We start from the raw sequence: 25,188 nt of genomic DNA on the forward strand, positions 1-25,188 counted from the left end.
TGGATTAATGGAAGATAATGGCTGCTTTAATGACATTGTCTTAAAACACCAAAATGGAGGAAAAAACCAGACTTTTCTTGTTTATGATATGTGTATTATCCGGCCACATTGTTCAACATCAATAGAGTAATTTGTGAAATCAGTGGTGACATTTGAAATGGCTGCACTTCCAAGTTAAAATCATATGTAGACACCGAGCAGCTTCTACCGGTACCTCTTCAGTTCTCCAACTCAGAATTGTAGCATGAAAGCTGTCTGTACCTTGGAAATCTTTTGGGGTTTTTCGAAGGAAGCTGTTTGGGTTTTTAATAGCTGACTACTATGAGAAATGACGGAAATCCGAAAGACTTTTTATCCGTCTCATTTTTAATGTTTTCCAATTGTTGTCTCCAGAATAAGCTCATTCCTCCACAACCAGCAATTTTCTAGCCAGAGATTTAAATAAATCAGTGAGCAGTGATGTGCCATAGCGGCATTTCTGAAAATAGTTACACACTTATAATTCTGATTTCCCACCTCTGCTCTTCCCTGGAGTATTCAGGCTACCGAGCCAAAGGACAAAAAAACTGAACTATAAAGATAGGCATAATGTCTTACAGCTTTGCCAGAAACATATTTTTGGCATTTATGTACTACAGGCCTCTCTTCAGCCAGTTTATCTTTTAGTTCACTTCATCTTCACCAGAATATTCAGCCAAGTTTCAGCTCAGTTTATGCTACACGGAAGTCACACTGTTTCTCTGAGAGCCTCCAGCACATTCTTCAGAGCTGCTCACTCATTTTTCTTTCCTTCCCTGTTGTCAGGGATAACCTCCAATGTATTTACAGATGAGAAAAAGATCCTTCTGGAAAATCCTTCGGCAGATGAACTGAGAGAGCGAATGGGGCTCATAGTCTTTTTTTTCCTGAGACCCCACAAACACCTTCCAGCAGAAGGTGCACATTTGTTTGCTATTGAAGAAAGCTCTTTGGACCCTGCAAGTTTCATCCAGGATCTATCTCCTGGTATTTCCAGCTAAGGCTGAGGAGCTGACATGGAGCAGAGGAGCTCCACTAGGAGCACGCACCACATTTCTTAAACCACAGCACATTGTCCTTAGGAAAGCTTTACCACTGAGGGTTGGACTTCAGCCCTGGTGCCAGATCACAGCCCAAGCACTACAGGACCACCTTGACACAGCAACTTAGCCCTGAGTCATGGTTCCTGCTGGGCTTTCCCTTGCTCCTGCTGGCAAGAGCAGCTTCTCACAGACCTGTGCCAGCTCCTACTGATCGTGTGTCAGATTTTTATTGCACTCACCCCAGATCTATTAGTTGCTCTGGCATAAGCTGGAAGAGGCAAAGATGCATGAAGATGCCTTGCTGACTTTTCTAATAGCTTTTCTTCAAATAAGCTGTTCCTGTAGTATATACAACATTATTAACAGTTTACACTGAGGGAAAACTGAGTACTGCTAATGCTTCTTGTTTCACCCCTCTTTCTCTGGATCCATCTGTAAATATCCCTATTGCACTAAAATTGTAAGGTCTTTGAGCAAAGACCAGTTTTTTGTCTGCATTTGCAGTGAGATCACAGACCATAACTAGGTTCCTGCTGCTGCTGCTGTGCAAATATTTTATTTGAAACCCTACTTCCCATGAACAGGCCTTCCATTTTCCTTGCTTGTTCCACCTTCCCTAATAACTGAAAAATGAGTAAAGTTCAGCCACTGGCCCTCCAAGCTGCAGTTATCAGTGTCATCTCACTGTAACAAGTTTTGAGCATCAAATGACAAAACCTCATTTCCCTTTCCAGCCCTTCCAGACCTTCTCTCCTCACAGTCGCTTTCCTCCCCAGTTAAACCAGACACTGTGCAACAAAGCCCACTTGTTGTTGAGACAATGCAGACTGGGAGAGCTGGATGGGCCAGTGGCATCCAGCACCTGTGCCAATCCTGCCCCCATTCCCTGCTTGCAGCAGCACCACATTTGGGATCCAGGGATGCAAAAACAGGCTTTGCTTTCTAGAGTTTCTAGAAACAAAGCCAACCTCAGCCTGTCTGCATAAATCAACAACAAAAAACAACAGGCATGAGCAGTTGCCAGCTGAGGGATCACAACTCACCTCAAGGTTTGTGCATCAGATTTAGCCCATATATCTCCAAAATGCAGTAGCAGCTGCCATGAAATGCTATAGCTCAATAGCTCAGGGTGGCCCAGAAAAGGAAGAAAACCTCAGTGTTATATGATTCTCTATTTTTGATTACCTCCCTAAATCGTCTGCCTTTCCATCAGCGATGGGTCACTGCAGGAAGGGCAGAGATGAGACAGACCACAGGTGGGGGCAGAGGATGAACACAGGCTGCATTTTTAAACCCTCCAGTATCCCAGTGTCAATAGACCAAGGAAAATGAGATAGAACCACAGATTTCAGGTTAAGTAAATCAAATACATCTGCCTAGTCTGCCAAGAGCTTGTATAAAAATTTGAGCGAAATGTGGCTGAAATACATGGTTGGAGAATAAAATGGATGGGACCTTCAGTAACACAAACCAAACCCCCAGCAAGGAGGAGTATTAGTCAAAAATATCCCACCCCATCACAAGCCATGTATGAGCAGCCAGCTGCATTTGAGTGCAGCTGGCAGACTGACCATGACACAACAGCCATAGAACAATACATGTTCTTGACTTAATGTCATCAAATTTTTACTCCTGTCTCTTCAAAGTTGGTAGCTCCTTCATCTGTGGTGAGCTGAATTTATATAAAAGAGGCTGAATTAGCCCTGAAACATGACAGCCTTTAGTTGGTTTGTCTTCTCCCCCTGGAAGTGAAAATAGCAGGATTAACAACAGTATGTGTGCCCACAACTTGCACTCTCACTGACCCCTACCTCAGGAACAGTGACAAAGCAGAAGTGCCTTAAGAAAGTCATTTAATCTGTGCATAATTGAAGACACTGCCAGTGAGGATGTCAGCCTTGCAGATTTATCTTGAACATAATTTAAAGGTCAGTTAGAGGAGGCAGTCTCTCAAGTGGTCCCTGATCTTTAACTCCCAATGTCTTCCCAAAATTACCATGAAGGACTTAATCCCCAGTTATCAAAGAACATTTATTAATATTGAACCATTGCTGGTTCCAGAGTGACACCACTCTCTTTTCCACCAGAGACAACATCTTCTCCTATTTACTGACCCACTTTTTTTCATGCTGTCCTTGCCACTCTTTGTCCCTTGAGCAAGGAAGGAGCAGATTGTGGGAACCAGAAAATCCAGCACTATGCTTCTTCCAGTCTTCCCTCATAGGAGGTTTGTCTCTGTGCCATACATGCAAAACACTAATAAGAATACTGAACCACTGAGACTACTAACTATTACACTAAGCACAACTGCTTTCTTGTTAAATTACACTTGCCCCAGCCTGTAATCACAGTCATTTTCTGTGTCTTGTTTTGTACAAATTTGGTCTCAGCTTTGGACAAGGATCTGCTTTGCTCTGTCTGAGCAGTGCAGAGCCCAAGGGATGGCTGGGCAGGGTGAACAGCATCTCTCTGAGGAGTGCAGGTGTGTCCACATCTTATCAGCTTCTCAGTAGAAGGCTGGAGATTTTATGGAAGCACTGTGGTGGGACCTAGAAGTGCTGAAAGAAATCTGGGATAATCTGGGAGTACAAGGATGAGCAGCCCAAAGGGCTTTCATCTCTGCTTGTCCCTGAAGGTGCTTCTACAATATGTATGAATACACTACAAATAATTTCTGGGTTAGTAAAAACAGCACTTACTACATCCAAACAGGAATAGAGGCTACAGTAACTGTGTGGTACTACACTGTTTCAAGCACACATTCATAGGTATGTCAGACATAATCTTTCCATCCCATTCACCTCTTATTCATTTTGACTTCTCATATGACTGCATATTGCTAATAATGTCCTTATTGCCACTAAAAATTATTTGGGGGCTTAAAAAGGGTGCCATGACATGAAGATTAATCCCAGACTAAAATCCTGATTTTATGGTAGATTTGCTGACTCATAGAGAGGTCAGTGACTTTCCTCTGCCTCATCTCAAAATAAAGTTAAAAAAAAAAAATTTAAAAAAAGCCAATCTGCAGGGAACATCCTGTAAATTTTATAAAAACAATAACAGAGAAATACGAAAGGTCTTCCACCTTGATACCATGTTGCAAGGTAGGGCATTTTATGAGATACAGAAGTAAAAAAAATGAAACTTATTGAAGAGGAGTGTTGTCAGGCCATGAGAACAGAGAACAGATGAAATCATCTCATTATGTGCTTCTCCCAGCCCTGAGAAATCTCAGGTTTGAGAATGAAGTTTAGCTTTGAGAATGAAATAGTGGAGTCACCATCCTGAAAATGTCCAAAAATACATGGATGTAGCACTTTGTGATATGATTTGTGGGCATGGTGGTATTCAGTCAATGAATGATGACCTTGAAGGTCTTTTCCAACCTTAATGACTCTGATTCTAAGCTATTTCTCATTTCTCTTACATTTAACATACCTAGAAGATGCAGCTTCTTTGGTGTCTCTATTCTTTAGACTTTCTTTAGGTTTGGAGCTGACCCATGAGCATGTAAGGGAGACAAGGAGGTTCACTGCTCCAGGACAGCCCCAAATTGCCACAAAGACCACTATCCTAGGATTTCAGCTCTGAGGGCTCAGCTCTGCACTGAAGTAACAGATGAAGTTTTGATCTCCTGGTCTTTGGGTGTCAGGATGTAACTCACAGCTCTGTACTGCCAAGAGCAGATGACAGCCATGACATGTACAAAGACCTCAGAAACCCACCTCAGAAATCACCACCCCCAGCTCTCTGCAGAGCAAGAATAACCCAAGCAATAAGCAGCCGGTTTCCTCCACCACCTGGGCAAGACTCCTCACTGCTCACCTGGTCTTGGGCTTGTTCTCAGCACACCCAGAACACACAGAGTCTCCCTGCAGACCAACAGCAACATCACATTTCACACTGTAGACCCTTTGCAATTAGACAAAAACAGGCAACTTGCCTGAAAGAGCCACCAAAGCACCAGGTGGGCAATTAAGTCATTTTCTCTCTAGAAGTAGCACCTTCATTAAGTGCTTCTAACATGTTGACCTACAAGAGGAGTTTTATCTCTCCTCCTCCTCTTTTAGTCTCACAATGAGGTTATTCCTCTTTCCTCTCATTTCTGCAAGTTTATTTCCAACATCTCCCTTGCCTACTTCTGCAGCTCAGCTGCTGTTCTCTCACCATCACTGGAACTGTTTTCAAAGCTGCTGGCTTCTTCCCTGAGCTATTGCTGTCTTCTATCTTACCTCACTCTGAAAAACATGGGCTTTATTGCTTATTTTTTCCTCTGTCTTTTTTTTCTTAACCAAGTGGGCTGAAAATCATTATTTTTTTCCCTCTGGACAAGGCAGACATCAGACAGGTCCATCTGTTCTCTTTACAGGATCGGTGGCAAAGAGACTGCATGGACACCAAAAACTTACATCCCACTCTTTAAGAGAGCTGACAGCTGAAGAAATGACCATATTGCAATTGCTTTTTAAAATAACTGAAGAGATAAATCTAGATGTTTGGGTTCTGAATACAATAACATTGACTTAGAGCCCTTTCCGATAAGAAAGAAAAAAAAAAAATAAAACCAAAACACCACATTCTGGCAATCATTGTTTGGCCATCAATGTAGGGACCAGACTGGCCAGAAAGACCAGCAACAATTTCTGAGCCCAGTCCTGCAAACCTGTTAAATGAGATATACCTTCTGAATGCACAGGAAACCAGGGGGACATCAGCAGAAGTCACCATAAGGTGAGCCTAAAGGGTATCACAAGAAGATTTAGGTACAAGACTAAATCAGAATTCAGCACTGCAGAAAGCTGGTGATCTTGGTTCATGCATTTACATGCTTTGAGAAGGGTGTTTCAGACTTTAGACTGTATGAGATTTTAGCATTTGGCATAGTCATCTCAAGGCCAAAAAGGTTGGCTTTTTTTATCCTCGTGTCCAGAGTACTTCACAAAGTTACTATCTCCACAAGGCCTTCAACAGCATGATTAGGATGAGATTCACCTCAGGGTTTGTAATGCAGATTTCTACATCTATGCCATTTATTGAAGCTCCTCTTACAGTCAAAGGGTATCTATTTATCTGGCACAATCGCTGGTAATCGGGTGTGATAAATCACTGTCTCATTTACTTCAGGATGAGCTCAAGATCAGCAGTGGTCCTGCAGCCGTGGTTTATACCAGCATCTGAGGAGATTGAAATAACACATTTAGACATTTACAAGAAAGACATCTATATTTTGTCTTAAGCATCTCAGCACAATTACTGTAACTGCTACTACTTCTGTTATGTTACATTATGATGTTAACAATACAGTTAAGATACAAGTAAATCTCCTTTTCCTGAGTTAATTCATTGTTCATTTGCTTATGTTGCTAAATTAAAAAACAAAAAAAAAAACCAAAAAAAAAAACAAAAAAAAACCAAAAAAAACCAAGGAAACAACAACCCCCAAACCAAATATATTCCTGGCTCTATCTGCAGTCCTGCAAAATCATTTATTTAGCCCATATTTTGCAGTTAAGATACAGTCTACAGCTGTCTTCTAGAAAATTCTCCAAGTTTGGTTTAAAAATGACAAGTGGAAAATTGGTAATTTGTTGTGCTAATTCTTTCAGCAGATATCTCATCTGCTATTAGACCTTATGTATAGCCTGAATTTAACTTGCATCACCTTCCAATCATGCTATATCATCATTTATGCAATTAAAAAGCCCTCTAGTAAAACAGAAATTCCATCTTCACAGCCTGGAACAAACACTGATGGAACTCTCAGATTAATGCTAATAAACACATTATCTACTTCAAGTTGCTGGGAAATTAACTCATGGTAGAGTAAGTGAAAACAGGCATTGCCAATGAAGACAGATTTCCATCTGCTCAAAATGTCTTTTCTTCACTCTTCCTAACAATGTTTTCTTTGGAGTTACTGTTTCCAGAAAACTATAAGGTATTATTCTATAACAGCAGTTTTTCCCTACAGTATGCAACAAAATGTTGCTTTGGAGGTGATTATGTCCTTCGTTGGTCTCTGGGAGCAATGTTCATTCTCATCCCATTTACTGGGGAGTGTGGTGACTCAGGCATTCAGCCCTGGCTATGTGTTCAATTGCTACAGAAAGTTACTGTCCATTTATTGTTACACCAAGAGCTCCCATCTTTAATTTCTTGGTAATCAACACTGGCAGCAAATGAGGGCATGGTATTATCATCTTGACTCTGGGAACAACAGCTGCAGCTGTGATATAGGCTGTGCATGAAGTAACATGCAGGTCATGGGTTATTCTGTGCTCCTAAACCACTTCCTCCTACCACTGAGACCAGGGACAGATGTTAGCTCCATTTGTATCCTTTCTGGGAAGAGAAATGGGTGTCCACCTCCACTTCCTATTCCCTCTTTCTTGAGAGAGCAGCTGAGTCACCACAAGGAAACTGTTACCTCCACAGGTCATCAATAAATCACTCTTTCTCAACACCATCACCACCCCTGGGCAAAGAGTGATCAAGAACTGTGACTCACAGGTGTGTAGGCCTGAATCTCAACAGCTCTACAAGCTTCTCTTACAAGGATTTGTTTGCATAGGAACTCAAAAAGCCTTGCCCAAAGTCACAGGTGGCCCACTGGAAGGACCTCACCCCTGGATGCCATAATCCCTAGCATCAGGAGCTATGCAACCAAACAAGAAACACTAATGATGTTGGAACACAAGGTGATTCAGAGATAATTCTTGCACCTAAAATATTTGCTCCATATGGATAAAGTAATTCTTGATGAGTCCATACTCTGGGGGAATAGAAGCACAGTTTTAATCCTGACATAGGTTTACCCAATGTCAAAATCCGGTAACTTTTTAAAAAGAGGGTACAAAAGATCAAAAAATAAATACAGCTATGTATGAGTAAGAGACAACTTGGCATGTCAGCTCCATCAACTTGCTATCAGCACTTGGGTTGAGGGATTTTAAGTCAGACTCAACTCTGCTCTCCCAGTCACGTAATGTAGGAAAGGTAGAGCTGGACAATTCAGTGATTAGTGCTGTTCTTCAGTAGTGAGGTGATGTATGCCACCAAGGAAAAGAGGGAAGATGGGACTGAGTGAGGGACAGGGGAGAAAGAGATGAGAAAGTAAGAAGGAGTTACAGAGTTGAGACTGAATTATTTTTCTGATTGATGAAAAATTGGTGGAAATAGCAAATTACAACATTTGTTAAAGAAAAAAAATAAAGTAATTGGGAAAGATTTCCCATCTTCAATGAAGTCTACTGTTTAATGAAAACTATACCTAGCATTCCCCAGTGTTGCTACTCCAAACACAGACAGCACTGATTTGAGTTAGCCTAGAGAGACACAACTTCCATTGTAGCTAAATATGAATATTGTTTACTCTGCAGTGGGCTGACCTGCCCAGCATCACTGTCTAGATGTTACACCTCACTTCTCTCTGTGAACACTGAGGATTAAATGGAGTGGGGAGGAAGAAAACTCTCTAAGCCTCTGGGCCCAGACATCTGCACAATTTGTGAAACACATTAAACAACATATTCTGCAAAGAGCAATAAAATTTGTTGTTCTCCACAATATAATGGAGTTCAAATCTTGGAGATACACAAAGCTCAACTGGATACAGCCCCAAATAACCTGATTTGAGTTTGAAGTTAACGTTGCTCTGTGGACTGGACTGGAGATGTCTAAAACCTTCCGAATTAAATGGTTTTATGGTTGCAGTTGTCAATTCCCTCCTACAGCCTGAAAATCAGACACCAAGAAGTGTGCAGAAAGACAGTCCTTGGCTTGCACAACTTCCCCAGCTTATCTTCACTGGATTTATCACCCAATTAACTGGATTTATGAAATAGGAAAAAAATTCTCTCTCATCTTTGAGGAGGAAGGAGGGAAGGAAAGCCTCCATGTTTGAATAAAACAGCTCCCAGCAAGAAGGAAACAGGCCATGACCACCACAGTGTGAATACTGGCAGCTCTGGGATAGGTTGGTGCTCACTTGTTATTCTGCCAGGGGATCTGTTTCTCCTGTTTACATCACTCCTCAGGCTGTCTTACACTACTGAGAGGACAAGTGTGTTGTGTGCAAGACCTTGATCCTAACCTCTGGTACTAGCAGAACTTTTACTCCATAAAAATAAAAAGGTTTTGTATTGGGTCCAGAACAAGCTTGTGGTGCAGCAGCCAAATCCAATTGTTCTTCTGGCTATAAAAGGTTTACTCTACTGTTGGAGTTAACTCCAATAAAAGTGCAGAAGAGCACAGCTTAAGGCTGTGGGAAAACCCTTCAGTAGGAGTGAGTAAAAAAACACCCCCAGAATACTCCAGTTCTAGTATGTTAATCATTGCCAGAAAGTTCTCTGCTTCCCTTGTTATCACTGGTTCCTTTTTGCTGCAATAATTTTAATATTCTTAATCACCCTTCTTTATTGGACCCCCTCCCTAAATTCTGCCCTAATTCCTCCCCTCGTCCAAGTTTATAAATACCCCTGACATGACCTAATACCTGCTTTTTGCCATTTTGCCCTCATGCATGGAACTAGTCTCCCTGTACCATCTTTCCTGGTTTGTTCAGTACAAACTGTTCGGCTTGCTTTTTGTAATTTTCTATTACTAAAGTTATTCTTTAGTTCCCAGTCGGGTCAGATTTTCTTTCTGCATAAAAGCGCCCAGTTCAGTGAAACCACTGACCCTGGGCCAAGGTGGGAGACTGCACTCTACATTTGCACTGACATGACTAAAAGAGGTTGCTGGCTCAGTGTTTCTGCAAAAACAAGCAAAACACAAACTAGTAGGTGCTAAAGGGATACATCACCACCCAAATACACTTCTTTATGTCAGGGCATTTGCATGCATCCAGATTTCATACAGTTTTCCAGTGATTTTGAGCATTAGGTTCAATTATGTTGGTTTCCTGCTTCAGCTGGAACAGGAAAGTGAGCATGCCCTTGAAAATACTGAGTGGTGCTTACATTTATGCAAAGTCTCAAATTTTATACAGAAAACTATCACTTACAAAACTGTCTGGGCCCATGAATGCCCTCATGACCACCCTCATTCACACAAGGTCATTCAAATTGACCATCTATACTTGTTACAGGCTTTAAAAGGACAGTGTTCAAGCCACACTCAAAATGTTTTCTGATCCCTAAAATACAGCTAGAAAACAGCGATGGCAGTTCATTGATTTTGGGAGATAATTTTGAGTGATGTAGTGAAGAAAAGCAACGCAAATGGACAGAAATTCAGGAATAGGAAGAAGGAGGACTGATGCTGGCACACTCCCAACACAGTAGCTCCTGTGCCCAGGTAAATGCAAAAAAAAACAAAGGGAAAAACAGAGTCAATCACAGCCTTAGATTTGAAGCCCAGTACAACAGGATATTATATCTAGGTTTGAATGTGACCTCAAGATCAACTGCAATTACCACCATAAATCAAAAGAAAATTTATGTGAGGGCTCAGGGATATAAAGCCCAAGGCAAAACAGAGAACAAAAAGAAGGTGGGAAATTTAACTCAAGAATCCCAACTAGAGAAAGACCTTAAAACTACTAAAATGTCATTTTCTTAGGCATAATGTCAGGGATGACTGTAGGCTTGTCATGGCCTGGGATACTAAGTAATGACATATATAAAGCTTTTGAGGAAAGATAATTAGAATTGAGCCTAATATTAATAGAAGTCTATGTAATAATAAGAATCATATTCCTCTTGCCTTTAGAGGTACAACTCATTCGTTTGACTGTGGTGTTTACTGCAGACATTTACCAAAGATCAGCTTCTGCTACAGACAAGTTGCTCAGTGGAGTTGAAACTGGGATTTATCTCCATGTAAAGCAGACCCTCACATTTGGTTAGATGAATTCCACCCTAAAATCTATTGATTGTATTGACTAAATCCCCACTGACTATAAAGAGAAGCTAAACACCTACTGCACACACAGAACTGTACATGAACATATTTACATTTACGTGTCCTAATGTGGCTTTGATCCTTGCCCTTCAGGTCAGGCAGAAAGTTTCCCGTTCTTCAGGTGTTTTCAGTACAAATACCTGAATTTGAATGAGTTCCATGAGGTCTCCTTTGTAGTCAGGGAAGAGTTTCAGGCGCTGCATGATGTGATTAATCTCACCCATTTTAAAATTGTCTTTAGAATGAGATTTATTGCACTCCAGAAAGTTCCATTTCCTGTTTTTCTTCAGCAGCTATAAAAGAATTCCAGACAGCTACCTCAGAAAATGTGCTAGATAGATGGATTCCAGCATGGAAAGACTGACATTCAAGCCCTGAGGAAGAGCAAAGAAATGCAGTTTGTGGAAGTAATTTAACACTGAAGAGAGCAGTGTATTTGACACTGTACTATGTGATAGCACTATATTCTGAGAGCAGGAACTGTCATGAGCTGGCCTCTGGCAGACCCCACCTCTGCACCCAGGACCTGACAAGGTAACAGAGCAACATCTCCAATAGTGAGTGAGACACAGTCAGGAGAAATAGCCAAATATCAGCAGCCACACAGCTAGGAATATCTTCACATTTTACACAAGAAGTTTAGTAAGGAATGATCAGTGGGCTCTTCCTCCTGTATTTCTAAAAAAAAAATCATATTTTTTTTGTTAATATGACAAGATGTGGGGGTGAAGTGATGAAACCACCATGAGAGTTTGATCAGCGCAAGCAGTGTTGAAACAGAAAAGGCAAAAGCCATGGCAAAATCCCACGAACAGGAAGGACAAAAGATGTAAAATGTAAAATATATTATTGAACACATACCTAGGGAGAAACCTGTATTATTTCAATGGGGTAGGATTTCTTGGCCTTTGTCTAAGTGAAAGATCTTATCGAGGTGGTAGTGGTTTGAAACTAAGAGCGTCAACTCAGATTAAACATAAGGAAGAATTTTTTTACAATGAGGGTGAAAAAACCCTGGCACAGGTTGCACAGAGATGTGGTGGATGCTCCATCCCCAGAAACATTTGAGGCCAGGTTGGATGGAGTTTCGAGCAACCTGCTGAAGCTGAAGGTGTACCTGCCCACAGCAGTGGGGTTGGACTAGACATTTAAAGGTCTCCTCCAACTTAAATTATTCCAAAACTCTATCCCCAAAAGTGGCTTTTTGCATAGACCAGGAAGATAACCTCCAAGTGGTAAGATCTCACATATAAGAGTTATGTCTATTAACCCAAAGATGCTCATCCCAGTCCTCTGTCCCTGAGGCCAGCTGGCAGGACCAGTGTCCACATCACTGACCTCACTTGCCTCCAGTGCAGGGAGCCCCACTCAGACTCTCTGCTCATCACTCAATCACCTCAGAACAAAACCACCACCCAGCAGTTTTGTGCTATCAGTCAGTGTGTGTCACTGCTTGGGAACATCCCTGGCACAGCTTTGACAATTAGCCAAGACATGGCTAATGACTGCTCTGGGCATGAGCACAGTTGCTGTCATACCTGCAGAGCAAAGGTGGTCCTGGGCTGCAGCTGGTGCCAGGGCACAGAAGGTGTCTGAGGTGTGATCAGGGAGCCTCAGCTGTGTGCATTGAAATTCTCCCAGCACATCTCACAGGAGCAACAGTGTTAGCAAAGGCAGAAGAGCAAATTCCAGTTGGTGTAATTACCTTCCTAAACTAATTCCCCTGCAATTTCAATCAGCTGCTCTTGACATTCCCTCCTCAGGGTGTAACCCCTCCTCGTAACACTCTGAGCCTGCATGGAGAGGCAAGAGGGGAGCAAAGATAAGCAGAGCTGATGCTGCATTGCTGAGAACTGGTGGGCAGCTCCCCACCAGGAGCTTTGGGGATTTCACTATCAGTCCCTCAACAGCTGCACTTGGTTCTCCTCCATCCCTACTGAAAGCAGAAAATTTTACACTCTGAATTTACAGCCCATGGGGAATGTCCTGTAAAGAGTCTTCTGGTTTAAGATTAACATCTCTGTTGTTGACCTAAAGTTATGTATAGCCCAACTGTAATTGCTCCTGTAAAATATAGAAGAACTAGGACCTGGATAGTTTGGGATATTTAAGCTTTCAGCATTGCTTTATCTCTACTCCAGTGGTGGATGGCACCAGGAACAATTAATATTTTTTTTTGCTTGAAATACACACCACGTCAAAAGCATGAAAAATCTGAGATGGAGAGATAACAATTAAATGCACATCCCAGAAATAAATAGATAAACATAGCCTCAAACTCAGGTTTGAACAAAACAAACAAATAAACAAACAAAAAACAACAACAACAACAACAACAAAGGAAATATTTGCAGTTTTGACACAGGTGCAATATCATAAAATATTTGGTTTAGTATTAATTCAGATGACTAGGAGAAACTATATGACATCAAAAACTGGATCCAGAGATATAAATAAAACCCTAACAAATTACATTGTATTAGCCAGGAAGCAGGGAAGTTATTATATAAGTTGTTATTTAGTGAAATGCTGAATGGTGTTCATTAATTCCGGCCTCACTGTTCCCTTAATGATCTACAAAAAGAACTAAATTGCATGTTAGCAAAATTGCAAGGTGCTAATCTAGAAGGTGATCAAAACACTAGTGAGGACAGAATAAACTAAATATAAAAGCATTTGAGATTTCAAAAAAAGCACCACTGGAGTGTCAACATGACAATCACAAACTGCCACAGGTTGCCAGAGGAATGGAAAGTACACTCGTGCAGCTCTCAGCCACAGCTCTGAAAACACAGGGACAAAGGAGATCCAAGTATCCATGAAATGAAACAAAGTGTGGAAAAGTCAAAGGAAGTAAAAGACAACAGCAGCCCTGAGAGGATGAGGATTCCTCCTCTGTCACTGCCATGCAGTAGATCTCTGTGGCTCCACAACCATGCACCAGCAACTGAGAAGAATGAAAATGGGAAAGACTTTGGCAAGATTAATCACTAGGGAGAGGGGAGTGAGAGCAAAAGCCATCTCAAGAGACACGGAGGCATCTCATGTCAGGGTGTCAGCATTTCTCCAGACTGGAAATTAGCAGAGTTAGAGATACTACACCTTCACTTCTGCAGGGTTTGCACCACTAAGGAGGACAAGGTGGTATCCTGATGACTATAACCAGAGGTGTTATTCAGCTATGGAAAGGCTGAAGATGTGTGATGGATCCTGTGAAGAACTTGGGCTTAGGAGGATCCCCCCAGGCCTGAGCAGAACAATGATCTGGTTGTGCAGAGGAAGATGATGATGCTTTTCACCAAATCCCAGACACACTCTCCTGCTTTGGATTACCTCAGTATCACCTTGGATAGGTTCCTCCTGACCTCAGTGGGACCTTTCACTTTCTCCAAGTTAGACACATATTTATGCAATTTGCTCACTTAAGACTGGGGAAGGCAATTTACAGATTTCCAGACTGGAAGTGCTCCAAAAGTGCCTTTTTCCAAGTAGGTCACCAAAAGCTAAATATCCTGGGGCATGTTTCTCTCTCCACAGAAAATGCTAAGTTTCCCAGCTACGATCTAAGGCAGAAGGCAACATAACTTAACAGCTCTTGTGGAGTTATTCCCTGCAAAGCTATTAATATTTAAGTTATCCCATTTAATACAGTGTCTGCCAGAAACAAAAACAGATGCATGGCTCCATTCTTTCTGTAAAGTTTCATGCACAAGAGAGTATGGCTTTCTTAAATAAAAAAAAAGAAATATAATGAAAATCAAGAATAAACATTATCATTTATTTATCCCATGCAAGGCTGATCATGGTAATAGCCAGCCACCTGGCTGTGTCTAAGGTCACCAGTCTTCTTTGTTTATAAACAACATATAAGTTATCTTAATGCTCACTTGACCAATTTTTATCAGAAAGTTTCTTCCAGCTATTAAACCAAATTCCTCAAGTTCAGACCTTGTCCTTGAATAAGCATGCCATTGTCTGACCTTCCACATGCATCTCAATGCCACAAAGGACTTTTTTGACAGGATACAGAATTAGGTTCTACATATATACAAAGGTTTGTATGTTGGGTAAGCTATAAATAAAAATTATTCAATCAAGTGATATTTGAAGATGAGGACTACAAAAAAAAAAAAAAGCTGGTTGAGTGGATTCTGAGGTGATCTTTGGCAGAAGTAGGAACAGCTGGGGCACCTTCATGTTCACCTGCACATGCAAAACACACAGTGATATATGACTGGCATTATATCTATGTACTACTTTTTTAATCCAGCTGTTAAGACACATAATGTTTAGTTACTATTTTTTCCATTAAACTTGTTTTGAGTGTTCCTACATTTTACAGCAAAATGAGCAAAACAAGCATAGAAAGCCTCTCCCTGCTCATTTTTGTACCATTTCCCAAATGTCCCTTTCCGACTAAAACAAGAAGTAAAGCTCAGCTGTCCTTTTTGCCCAGCAGCTGTCTCACAAGTGCACAGACCTTGCTATGCCCCATCATAATCCTCTCTTTGCAATAAGGAACAAACAGAGGCGTGGGAAGAGACTGGGATGGCTTTTATGAAAAGCGATACCTCTGACCAGAGTCCAGGCTGGAGATACTGAGATAAATCTAGTCCTGGACTTTCCCACTGACAGTGTGTCCAGAACTGCTGGGATGGCACTGAGATGCTGCTGCTCCTCACACCAAGTCTCTCAAGAGAGAAGAAAAACATGATTTGCTGGCTGCTGCGGTGGCTTTGCTATAGCATTGCTTGTCAAACTGGTTTAATTTGGTTCTGTTTTATAGATCTAACACGAGGGACTGTGACTTCTATTTGAGGGGCTATTCCTTGGCTGAGCTGGCAGCACTGAAAGACCAGCTGCTGAGTGTTTGCTGGCACTGGCAGCGCTGCTCTCCCCCAACATGCTGGGCCCTCCCCTGGGCACCTCTGACCACCGTGGATTTTAATGCCAATCTAGATGGGGCTGGTGTGAGCTGGGGACTGAACTTGCAGCAGAGTGCCCAGGGACCTGCAGCCCCAGGGGCCTGGGGGACACTGAGGCACACGCAGCTGTGTTCCTGCAGCTCCCACTAGCCACCGAGCAGGCATGAGCAGAACCAAAACTTGGCAAGTGGTAGCATAGTCATGGAAATATGGAATGCAAGGCAAACCAACCCAGGCTGGGGTATCCACTGTGGAGTGGGTCTTGCTCTCAGCACTGATGCCCAAGAACAAAGATTTGAGGTTGCATGTGAACACTTGCTCCCACCAAACAGCCTGGTCCATCATTTCAAAGGAAGTTTGGATGCTTAAACAAGCACTGGGCACCTGTGAGCTCCTGAAGGGACTCCGGAGCTGCAGCTGGGGATCACCAGCCACTCATTACCCAGGCAGTAGCTTCTCCATGCTGTGCTTCTGCTTCTCATTCTTCCCAGCAAATCCCAGCTTTCTTCTGTCTTCTTCTTTCTTTCTTTCTTCTCTTCTTCTGTGCCAGCTGATCCCAGCAGCTGAGCTACAGTCGCATCCCCCCAAACCACACACAATCCCAGGGCGGCTCCGCAAGTCTCGGGGGAGCTGCAGGAGCAGAGGTGTGTGGTAAGGTCTCCAATGACTAAGACTTCATTAGTTTTTACAAAGTATACTGCAGAATATCTATCCATGCATTATGATGAATTAGCATAAATAATTAAAGCAGAACTCATATTGGCACACACATAAGCAGAGGGCACTTGCTAATGGACCAGGCTCTCTCTGCTGCTCTATAGACTCACTTAGATACAAGTCCATGTCAAACAAGCCAAGAAAGAATTCGTATTTGTCCCTCTTTTTACACCAAACCTTCTCCCATCACCCTCCAGATGGCTTACAGAGACTGGGGGGTGAGCACATCTTATGGAGCATCTCCTGAAGGGCAAAGAGGAAAATAATGGAAATCCTCCAGATCTTCAACCTGTTCCCCAAGTCCCATGACACTCTTTCCTGCTAACAACCCACCTACAATCAGCCATGCAAGAGGTGCTTGCCGGTGCTTCCCAGAAATGCTGCTGATTTGACAGATCGCATGACTCTGCCTCCTCTTTTTATTCCAGGTATTAATCAGTACTGAAAGAAGATTGTGTGGCAAATAGAGAAGGGCTCTCTAATGTGGCTTCCCCCTCACAACAGCAGGTACATCGTGGTGATCTACACCAACCAGTAGAGTGCAGGTGATATTGCACACTTCCCCAAAAAGAAATATTAATCCCAAACCTTTCCCTAGTCTTATTTTTCCATGAAAGTAAAGGCTGTAGTTGTCTTAGAAGATGATATAAAAATATGTCCTAGTTACTTCTCTTCATCCTCTGTTCAAATCAGGTTTAAAATTTTCTACAAATTGCAATTCCAAACAATCTGTATTATGTTACCTTTCTGGACTCTGTCCTTTACTCAGCAAATATTTTGTGCTTATGACTAAAGAAAAACCACTGGAAAAATAAAAAGCCTGTTTCAATTTTTCATTCTACTTATTAATGCTTCTGTGAGTAAATAAAGCAATTTGGATGCTTTGTGAAGGTGGAAAGTTCTTGAGTCTGTCTCCCTGGTCACATCACACACCTCATGAGGCACAAATACAGGGGTTTCCTACAATATATTGCACTGCCTAACACAAAGAAAAATACAGAAGATCATGGGAACATCAGCTGTACCTACAGTGACATTAGCTCAGAAAAGAACAGGGCTAGGCTGTAGCGTGACCTGCAACCCCCAAGAGACATTTCCAAATGAAATATCTCAAAAATCTCAGGTTCTTTCATTTTGAAAATGTGCAGCTAGAGTTTAGCTTTACAGACATTACAATTTTCATGGAAAAAACAATTTTTTCTTACTAAGTAGGACCACTAAGACGTTGCCATATTGCAAAGAACACCATGAACCCTGGTGACCCAGCAAAAGGGAACATCATGGCTGATAGATAAATGTTTTGTCTAGTAGAGCTACCAGAGAACAAATGTTTTCAGATGGTGAAGGAAAGAGAGCCAGCTTCTTCAGGGACCAAATCCCCAAGGATAGGCTTAGACAAATTCACTTGTGCAGAACAAAGAAGAAGGAAGAATCACAAAGTATCTCACAACACTTTCCCTTAATTACTGCCAATGAAAGCTGAATGCTAAAACTGCCATCAGGAATTACTTCCTTTCCCAACTGCATCTCTGTCCCTAGGGGCTGGCAGGACCTGATCCCATTTATGAGTTCTCCTTGAATTACTTCATTAGAGTGAATCATTTCAGAGCACCCAACGCCAACAAAAGCAAGCATTTATGAGAGGCAGCGCTCGAGCCTTATTTATGTGCACATTCCAGCAGTGAGATCCACACAGGACCATGACCCCTCTGCAACCATATGTGCATCTCTGTATGCTTTAACGAGATCCCATCTGTACCACGCTTTCAAAAGTTGTGGCATCCAAAGCTTTCACAAAGACCTTGCCAAAGCCCCTTGCTGCCTCTCACAGAACACCCTCAGCATGTCTTGAAAAGTTGCAACCCTCTTCCATGAGCATCTATCTGCCTCCCAAACCCCGGGATATATACACAGTGCTGGAGTGCTTTGTATCATCTCTTCATTAAACACTTGTGAATGCTTGGATCTATAAGGAATTTGTCACATCCAGCCATCCTGAAATCCCTTTTGGCCCTCAGCTGTTTATTCTCTAACAATCTTATTGGTTAGTTTTGGGGGCATGGCACTTACTGCAAAGTTACTCAGAAGATGAGACAAAGTGTAACAACATGCCATTAAGATAACATAAACGGGACTTTCCTTGAGAATTAAAAAAGAATCAAATTTGTAGATTTTATGGGAATATTGGCAATCTCTCGCCTTCCCAAGGAAAAGTGTAAACTCTTCTAGTGTGAAAAGAAGCATTGGGGGACTGCTGGGATGGAACTACACCATGTCACAGCAGCACCTCCAAATGAGAGAGACTCCTTTAAAGAAGGAAAAAAAGGTTAAAAGACAATTCATTTGAAGGCCAGAATAAAGACTTCCGATATCAACTCAGATGCTGCTTCCCCACAGCTCCTGCTGTCGAGCAGGTCCTCCTTCTCCAAGCTCTGAAGCCTGTCAGCCAGATTTCAGCACACTCTTCCATCACTCTCAGCAGATTCCTTTTATAGGGTTGAATCCTACAGTGAGGTAAGACCCCACAGCTTCAACGGAGTTCAGAGGGGGCTGAGACTGAACAGAAACTCAGTGGGGCCAACTTGGACAGCAGGATCCTCTGGATGCCCTGGGAAGGGATGGAGTGTCTGGGCTGACAGACTTGTGCATTTTACTTCCTTTAAGGATAAAGACTTCTAGAAATGTTTTGTTTTGTTTAATTTTCATTAATAATTGAATTTGGCACTGGTGGTTTTCACAAGACTGTTGCTGACTTCCGTGAGTCAGACTGACATTTTAGTTTTACAGAACTGAGTAGTCATCAAAGACAAGTTGACCACACAGTGTCAGGTCCACTCCTGAGAAGGATCAAACCTTACAAACTTCATTCTGTGGTTCATATTGCATAAGTATCTTGAGGTCAACCACACATCTAGAGAGTTATCTAAAATGAATGCTGTAACTTGGAAATTCTTATACCACTGCAAATAATTGTGAAGCTCTCAGCTCACCTGAGCCTCTCCAGACACATCCACTGTCCTATTGCTTATATCCAGACACGAGCCTGGACACAGATTTGACCCAGCTGCCACAGAGGGATGCAAACTGCTAGGAATGCTCTTCTGTGTGCTAAAGACTCACTGATGTGTGTGGGTTGGCCAAGGCAGGATGAAAGGGGTGTCCCTCTGTCCTGTCCTGGCTCTCCCCAGCCAGAAGCAGCATTATGCAATACTGAACACAACAGCAAGCTCCAGACCAAAGAGTCTTCCCAGCAAAACACACTTCGAGTGCTGTCACTCCCCGACTGCTAGCACGAGTTTTCCTATAGCAAAAAGAGGTGAAAGAACCAAAGGCAGCCAGTTTCTACAGTTTCAGATTTTAAGCTGGAAAAGAGGACCTGAGTCCCATGATGTACTTTATGAATAAACACTGAAAAGAGGGGAGCAGCAGTGAATAGGTGGTACACAAACAGCACTCTAGTAGAGAAGGTTGCCTTTTAATACTTGCTCAGGGCTAAATCCCTGCGAACATCAATAAAAATGTGGCTGAAGGTAAAATCACAGTCCTACATTCAAGTCGTTTATTTGCAGGCACAAGGACTATGCCAATGATCAGGACTTTCTGAGATCCCGCTCCAGGCTCACAACCCATGCAGTCTAGAGAGCTTTGTTTGTCTTTGGCAAATAAACCAATTTCAAAAATCACGGCTTAAATCCTCTGTCACATAGAGCTCTGCATGCCTTACAGTGCCAAAGAAAAACAGTACCACAATCACCCCTGGGTTTTCAAACACATTCACAACACTAAAACACACATTTATTTTGATAGGACTCTGCCAACTCCATTCTGTGATGTTAGCAGAATGATCTTTTTTTATATTCTTTAGGAAAACTTAAGGCAACAGAATTTTTAGGAATGCAAACCAGTTGTCATTCTCTTGACTTGTCACCTATGGGTCATAAAACGAGTTTATTTCCTCTCGGTTCACTTGTGGTCAGTGTAACTTTCTGGTTGACAGCGCTGCAATGCTCGGGTTTCATGCACTGCGGGGTGATGCTTATCGGACCGAAACCCGATGGTTCTCATTTGACGCTTTTAGCTACGGAAGGAATCGGTTCACTCGCGGTCTGTAACAGCGAGTTGAACCTCACGCTCCAGGTTGAGCCGAACTGGCCGCGTTCCCCTGAAGCACTTCGAGCCTTAAAACCGCTCAGAGCTTGGTCTTTCTGGCATCCCTCTTCCAGCGCCTCAGACACACAGGCTCGGGAATACCACTCCAAGGCAACGTGCAGGTACGGGCAAGACAGAAACGGGGAGTTAAAAGCAGCAGCTCCTTTTGGAAAACCCGACGACATAAGAGAAATAAAGCCGCTCAGCAGCACACCCCCTATACAGACCCTTGCTCCAGACACAGCCGGCGCCGGAGCGAGCCCCCGGAGCGCCTTACACCGAGAATGATAAAGCAAAACGGCGGCCCCGGGCGCAGCCCCCCGGGACAGCCCCGGACGCGCCCTCGGGAGCCCCGCTCCGCGCTCCGCGTACTCACACGAAGGCGTGATAGAGCAGCGCCCAGCCGCGGGGTCGTTCCAGGGCGTCGTAGATCAAAGTTTGGATGCGGCGGTACCTGGCGTGGTTCCGCTTCACCGGGCGGCTCAGGGGGGTCTTCGCCAGCAGCCCCAGTCCCGGCGGGCTCCGCTTGCCTCCCTCCTCCTTCCCGCCGCCCTCCAGCAGCAGCGTCCCGTCGCGGTCGCCGCCGGTGCCCAGGGCCAGCGAGCCCTGCTCGGGGTCGCCGCTGGCCGCCGCTCGCCGCCCCGCCGCCGCCGCCCCTCCGGCCGCGCTACCGCCGGCCGCGCCGCGCCTCGCCTTCAGCCCCATGGTCAACGGCGGGCCCCGGAGGCGAGCTGCAGATCGGCGGCGACAGCCCCGGGAGCCCCAGGGCCATGATCCGAGCTCCCCGCCCCTCCCCCCAAAATGACTTCTCTATATATTTATATATATATATTCATCTGTGAATGTATGTATATATAAATAAGTATATATATATAAGTATATATAAGTATATATATATATATATATATATATATATGTGTGTATATATATATATATATATATATGGAGGGAGGGGGTAAGCAGCGGTGGGCAGGGGGAGCGATCACATCCCCGTCAGGTCACCCCCGCCGGCGGGCAGCGGGCGGGCAGGAGCGCGGCGCGCACCTGGGCCGGCGAGAGGGAGGAGGGGAATCATCGCGGAGTTTATTTACCAGCCTGATGCCCGAGCCCCTTCCCCCCCCCCCCCACCCCCCCGCCTCCTCTTCCTCCTCCTCCTCCCAGCTCCTGCCTCCCCCCAGCCCTCACGTTAGGGAGTGGCCCATTGTATGCAGCCAGCAAATAGCCGGGCGCCCGCCCCCCGCTCCCCCAGCCCCGGCTGTCATCCACGGGGTGGGGGACACCGGCGTCGGCCCCCGGCCACGGCACTGCCCCTCTCACCCTTGTCCTCCCACCCCCCGATTGCCACCCCCCAGCAGCCGCCGCTGGGGCCGCCGGCGCCGAGCGGGGAGATCCCGGCAGCCGGCGGAAGGGGAGACCCCGCTCGGCTCCCGGGGATCCCCCTGCAGCATCACAGCCCCCCTCCCCCGCTGCGGCTGGAGGGAGGGAGAGGAGGGGAGGGCATTCCCGGCCCCCGGCGGGGGGCTGCTTCCACCGCCGAAGCAGGAAGGAGCGGAGGATGGGGATGAAGGTTGCCGGGAGAGGCGGCGAGTGGGCGGCCGGAGGCGCTGGCTGCCGCTGCGGATCGCTCCGAGCCCAGCCGGAGCCTCCGCCCGCGGACCGGGGCCGGGGCAGCACGGCCGGGCAGCCCCAGCCCCGGCGGGGAGCGCCTTCCTGCGCGGCTCTCTCGGGAGGGGCTGCTGCTGTCCCCTCCCGGGTGGCTCCTGCAGGGAGCGGCCCCGGCCCCGAGCCCAGCTGCAGAGCCGGGGCGTCCGCCCGACCCCTGGGACCCCAGAGCTGCCCTCTCTCCGCTTTGCCGTGGGAACCCGCACCCTGGTCCAGTCTTCGGACCGCAAACCTGACCGGTGTTTTGATGTGATCAACAGCCCCGGACCCTTGTGCTTTCAGTCTTTCGGCTGTAAGGAAGAAGGGAAGAGACAAGCTTTTGTGTGCCTTACACCTTTCTTCCACAACGCGCTAGAAGCATCCCCTCTGAGCGCTGCTCTCCTGTGAAAACCTGCCTTCAGGGCTGAGCGTTCACATAGTTACACCTTGGGAGGATAGCAAAGGTCTAAAAATAAAATGAAATTAAATAAAATTAAATAAATTATAAAATTGACTATAAAATGAGAAATATAATAAATTTTTACCATAAAATAAAATAAAATAAAATAAAATAAAATAAAATAAAATGCAAAGCCTTAAAGGTTGCTGGTTGTTTTCATGGAAGGTTCTCCTCCTCCAGATGGGGGAGTTTTCCTGGTATCTCCTGAAGATGATGCCGAAACACCCCAAAGCCCTTCCAGACTCAGAAGCAGATTTGCCACCTACTCTAGCTGCTCCTGCTCCATTCCTGAGGGATTATGATCTGAGCAGTCCTTCCCCTGTTTCACACACCAGGAAGGACAACAGATGCAAAGGGAGCTGCTGGAGGTGGCTTCTGGACCCACCACAGGCCATACTACTTTGGACAAGACAATTCTGTGTCACTCAAAAGCCACACTTCTCTCATTGCAGAGCTGGATGGAAGAAAGGCTGTTTTCCCTCCCATATTTCACCCTCTAAGGGTCTAAACTGAGCAAATTCTACACCAAAGAAGAAACAAAACATTTCTTCCTTCAGCTCTGCAAGATACAGCATTAATGTATCTCTGTCACCATCTGATTTTGAACCTTTGCAGCCCCCAGGGATTTGTCTACAAGCCGATGAGAGCAGACAGAGTGCATCTCATGCACATGCCTCCCATGTCAGCAGCCAGTGTCGGGATGCTGAGGTCCCCTGACATTATCAGCAAGAAGGATCTGGCCTGGGAGCAGCACCGGGACCGCACGCGTTCTGCTGCCTGCTCAGCTAACATCTATCAGCATCATTTGAATGTCATTTATAGCTGTATTCCCAAGGAGGGCTGTGGGAGGCTAGGAAGTTTTGATAACTAGGCCATTTATCTCTCTCCAGCTCCTGCTCTACCACAGTACAATAGCGATTACACTTCCCAATGCCACAGGGGAGCTATAAGCATTAGAGAGGATGTATGGGGCACTGAGAAGGGAGCACTTGCTTCAGATAACACCCTATGCCTTAACCTTCATCCCAGTGTTACATTAGGAAGAGGTGGGAGGAGAAGGGGAGAGGAAAGGCAATTTATAGCTAACCAATTCATCACAGCTTTGAGCCACAACAGTAAATGTTCAAACCGAAATGGGGATGGTAAATAATTTTCATGGGGGAAGGCAGTAAATTACTTTCACTTGCAAAGGGTTGCACCAATGTCAGATAGCAGTAGGTGATTGATAGGAAGGCACACCAGCTTGTTTGGTTTTTATAACACTTCCACTAGGGACAACACTTCAATATCAATTGCATGTTGGGGTTTTTCAGTTGCAGGCTTCTGAGACGTTGTCAAGCCTCAAATCACGCCCATACAAACCACCACTTGAGACCCAACAGGAAAGAGTTTCCATCGCCTCTCTAAAATTAAAATCCCACAGCTCAGTGTCAGGAATCCTCCTCCTCCATATTCCATCTGGGATAACGGCTGCGCAGATGTAGCCATACTGGCTGAGCAGTGTAAAGCAAGGGAGGTTGGCTAAAGCCTTCTAAATCAATCCAAAGACACACAACAGTTTCAAGGGGATCTGAATCAGCCCCCAGTAGTGGTGCCACAGTACCCATTGGTGGTACCACTGTTTGGGACCACACTCCTATTGCACACCTGCTGGAAAAGTTCCCGCTGGTGTCCGAGGGAGTTTGGCCAGATGGAAGGCTCTGGGCTATGATTTGGTTTAATGAGCAATTACACTCCATTACTATTATTTATGAAGTGTTGCTGGCAGCACCCAGCGTGCTCCGGTTTGATATTCCCCTCCTTGGCTGACACTGGAGATCTCTGTAATCAAAAGCAAGTGCTTCTGCCGAGCTGGAGCTGGCAGCCAGGAGGCTGTGACAGGCTCTGACAGGAACGTGTGGAGGGACCATTGATAAGCATCTCCCAATAGGTTATGCTGGCCCTCATCAAACAGAAAACTGGTTCAGTCAAAGAGGTTATAGCCTAAAATCAGAGGAAAACAGGATTGTTTCTGTTGGCCAAGATAATATGGCTTTATCTTGGCTTTTTCATAGGTCATCTGGATTCTTGCGAATGACAAAGTGCAGAAGTGCTTGGTAAACATCACATTAACACAGAGTGTATTCTGGTAAAGCCACATAAACACTCAGTGGAACATCTAGAAGGAAACTGCAAGTGGAAAATCAGTTACTGTGCAAAAGACTTTAGGAGCAAGATAGAAAACAACTGCTCATGAGCTCTGGTGACAGAGGAACGGATTTGTTACTTGAAAAAAATGCTCAGGCAGTCCAGGAACCAGGAACAGAATGCAACACTGTCTATACTGTGA

The 25,188-nt window shown here is 44.5% G+C and overlaps 1 protein-coding gene across 1 annotated transcript in view; it reads right to left on the reverse strand.

Moving 5' to 3' along the window:
* The window catches only part of KCNQ3 (potassium voltage-gated channel subfamily Q member 3), a 186,314-nt gene extending 164,851 nt beyond the window's left edge, over positions 1-21,463 (reverse strand). Inside the window, exon 1 of the mRNA XM_062504047.1 lies at positions 21,135-21,463. Coding sequence (XP_062360031.1) covers positions 21,135-21,463 — 329 coding nt within the window. The remainder of the gene's footprint in view (positions 1-21,134) is intronic.
* Between the last annotated feature and the right edge of the window lie 3,725 nt (positions 21,464-25,188).

This window comes from Cinclus cinclus, chromosome 1 (assembly GCF_963662255.1).
Source record: "Cinclus cinclus chromosome 1, bCinCin1.1, whole genome shotgun sequence".
In the NCBI taxonomy this organism is placed as follows: domain Eukaryota; kingdom Metazoa; phylum Chordata; class Aves; order Passeriformes; family Cinclidae; genus Cinclus; species Cinclus cinclus.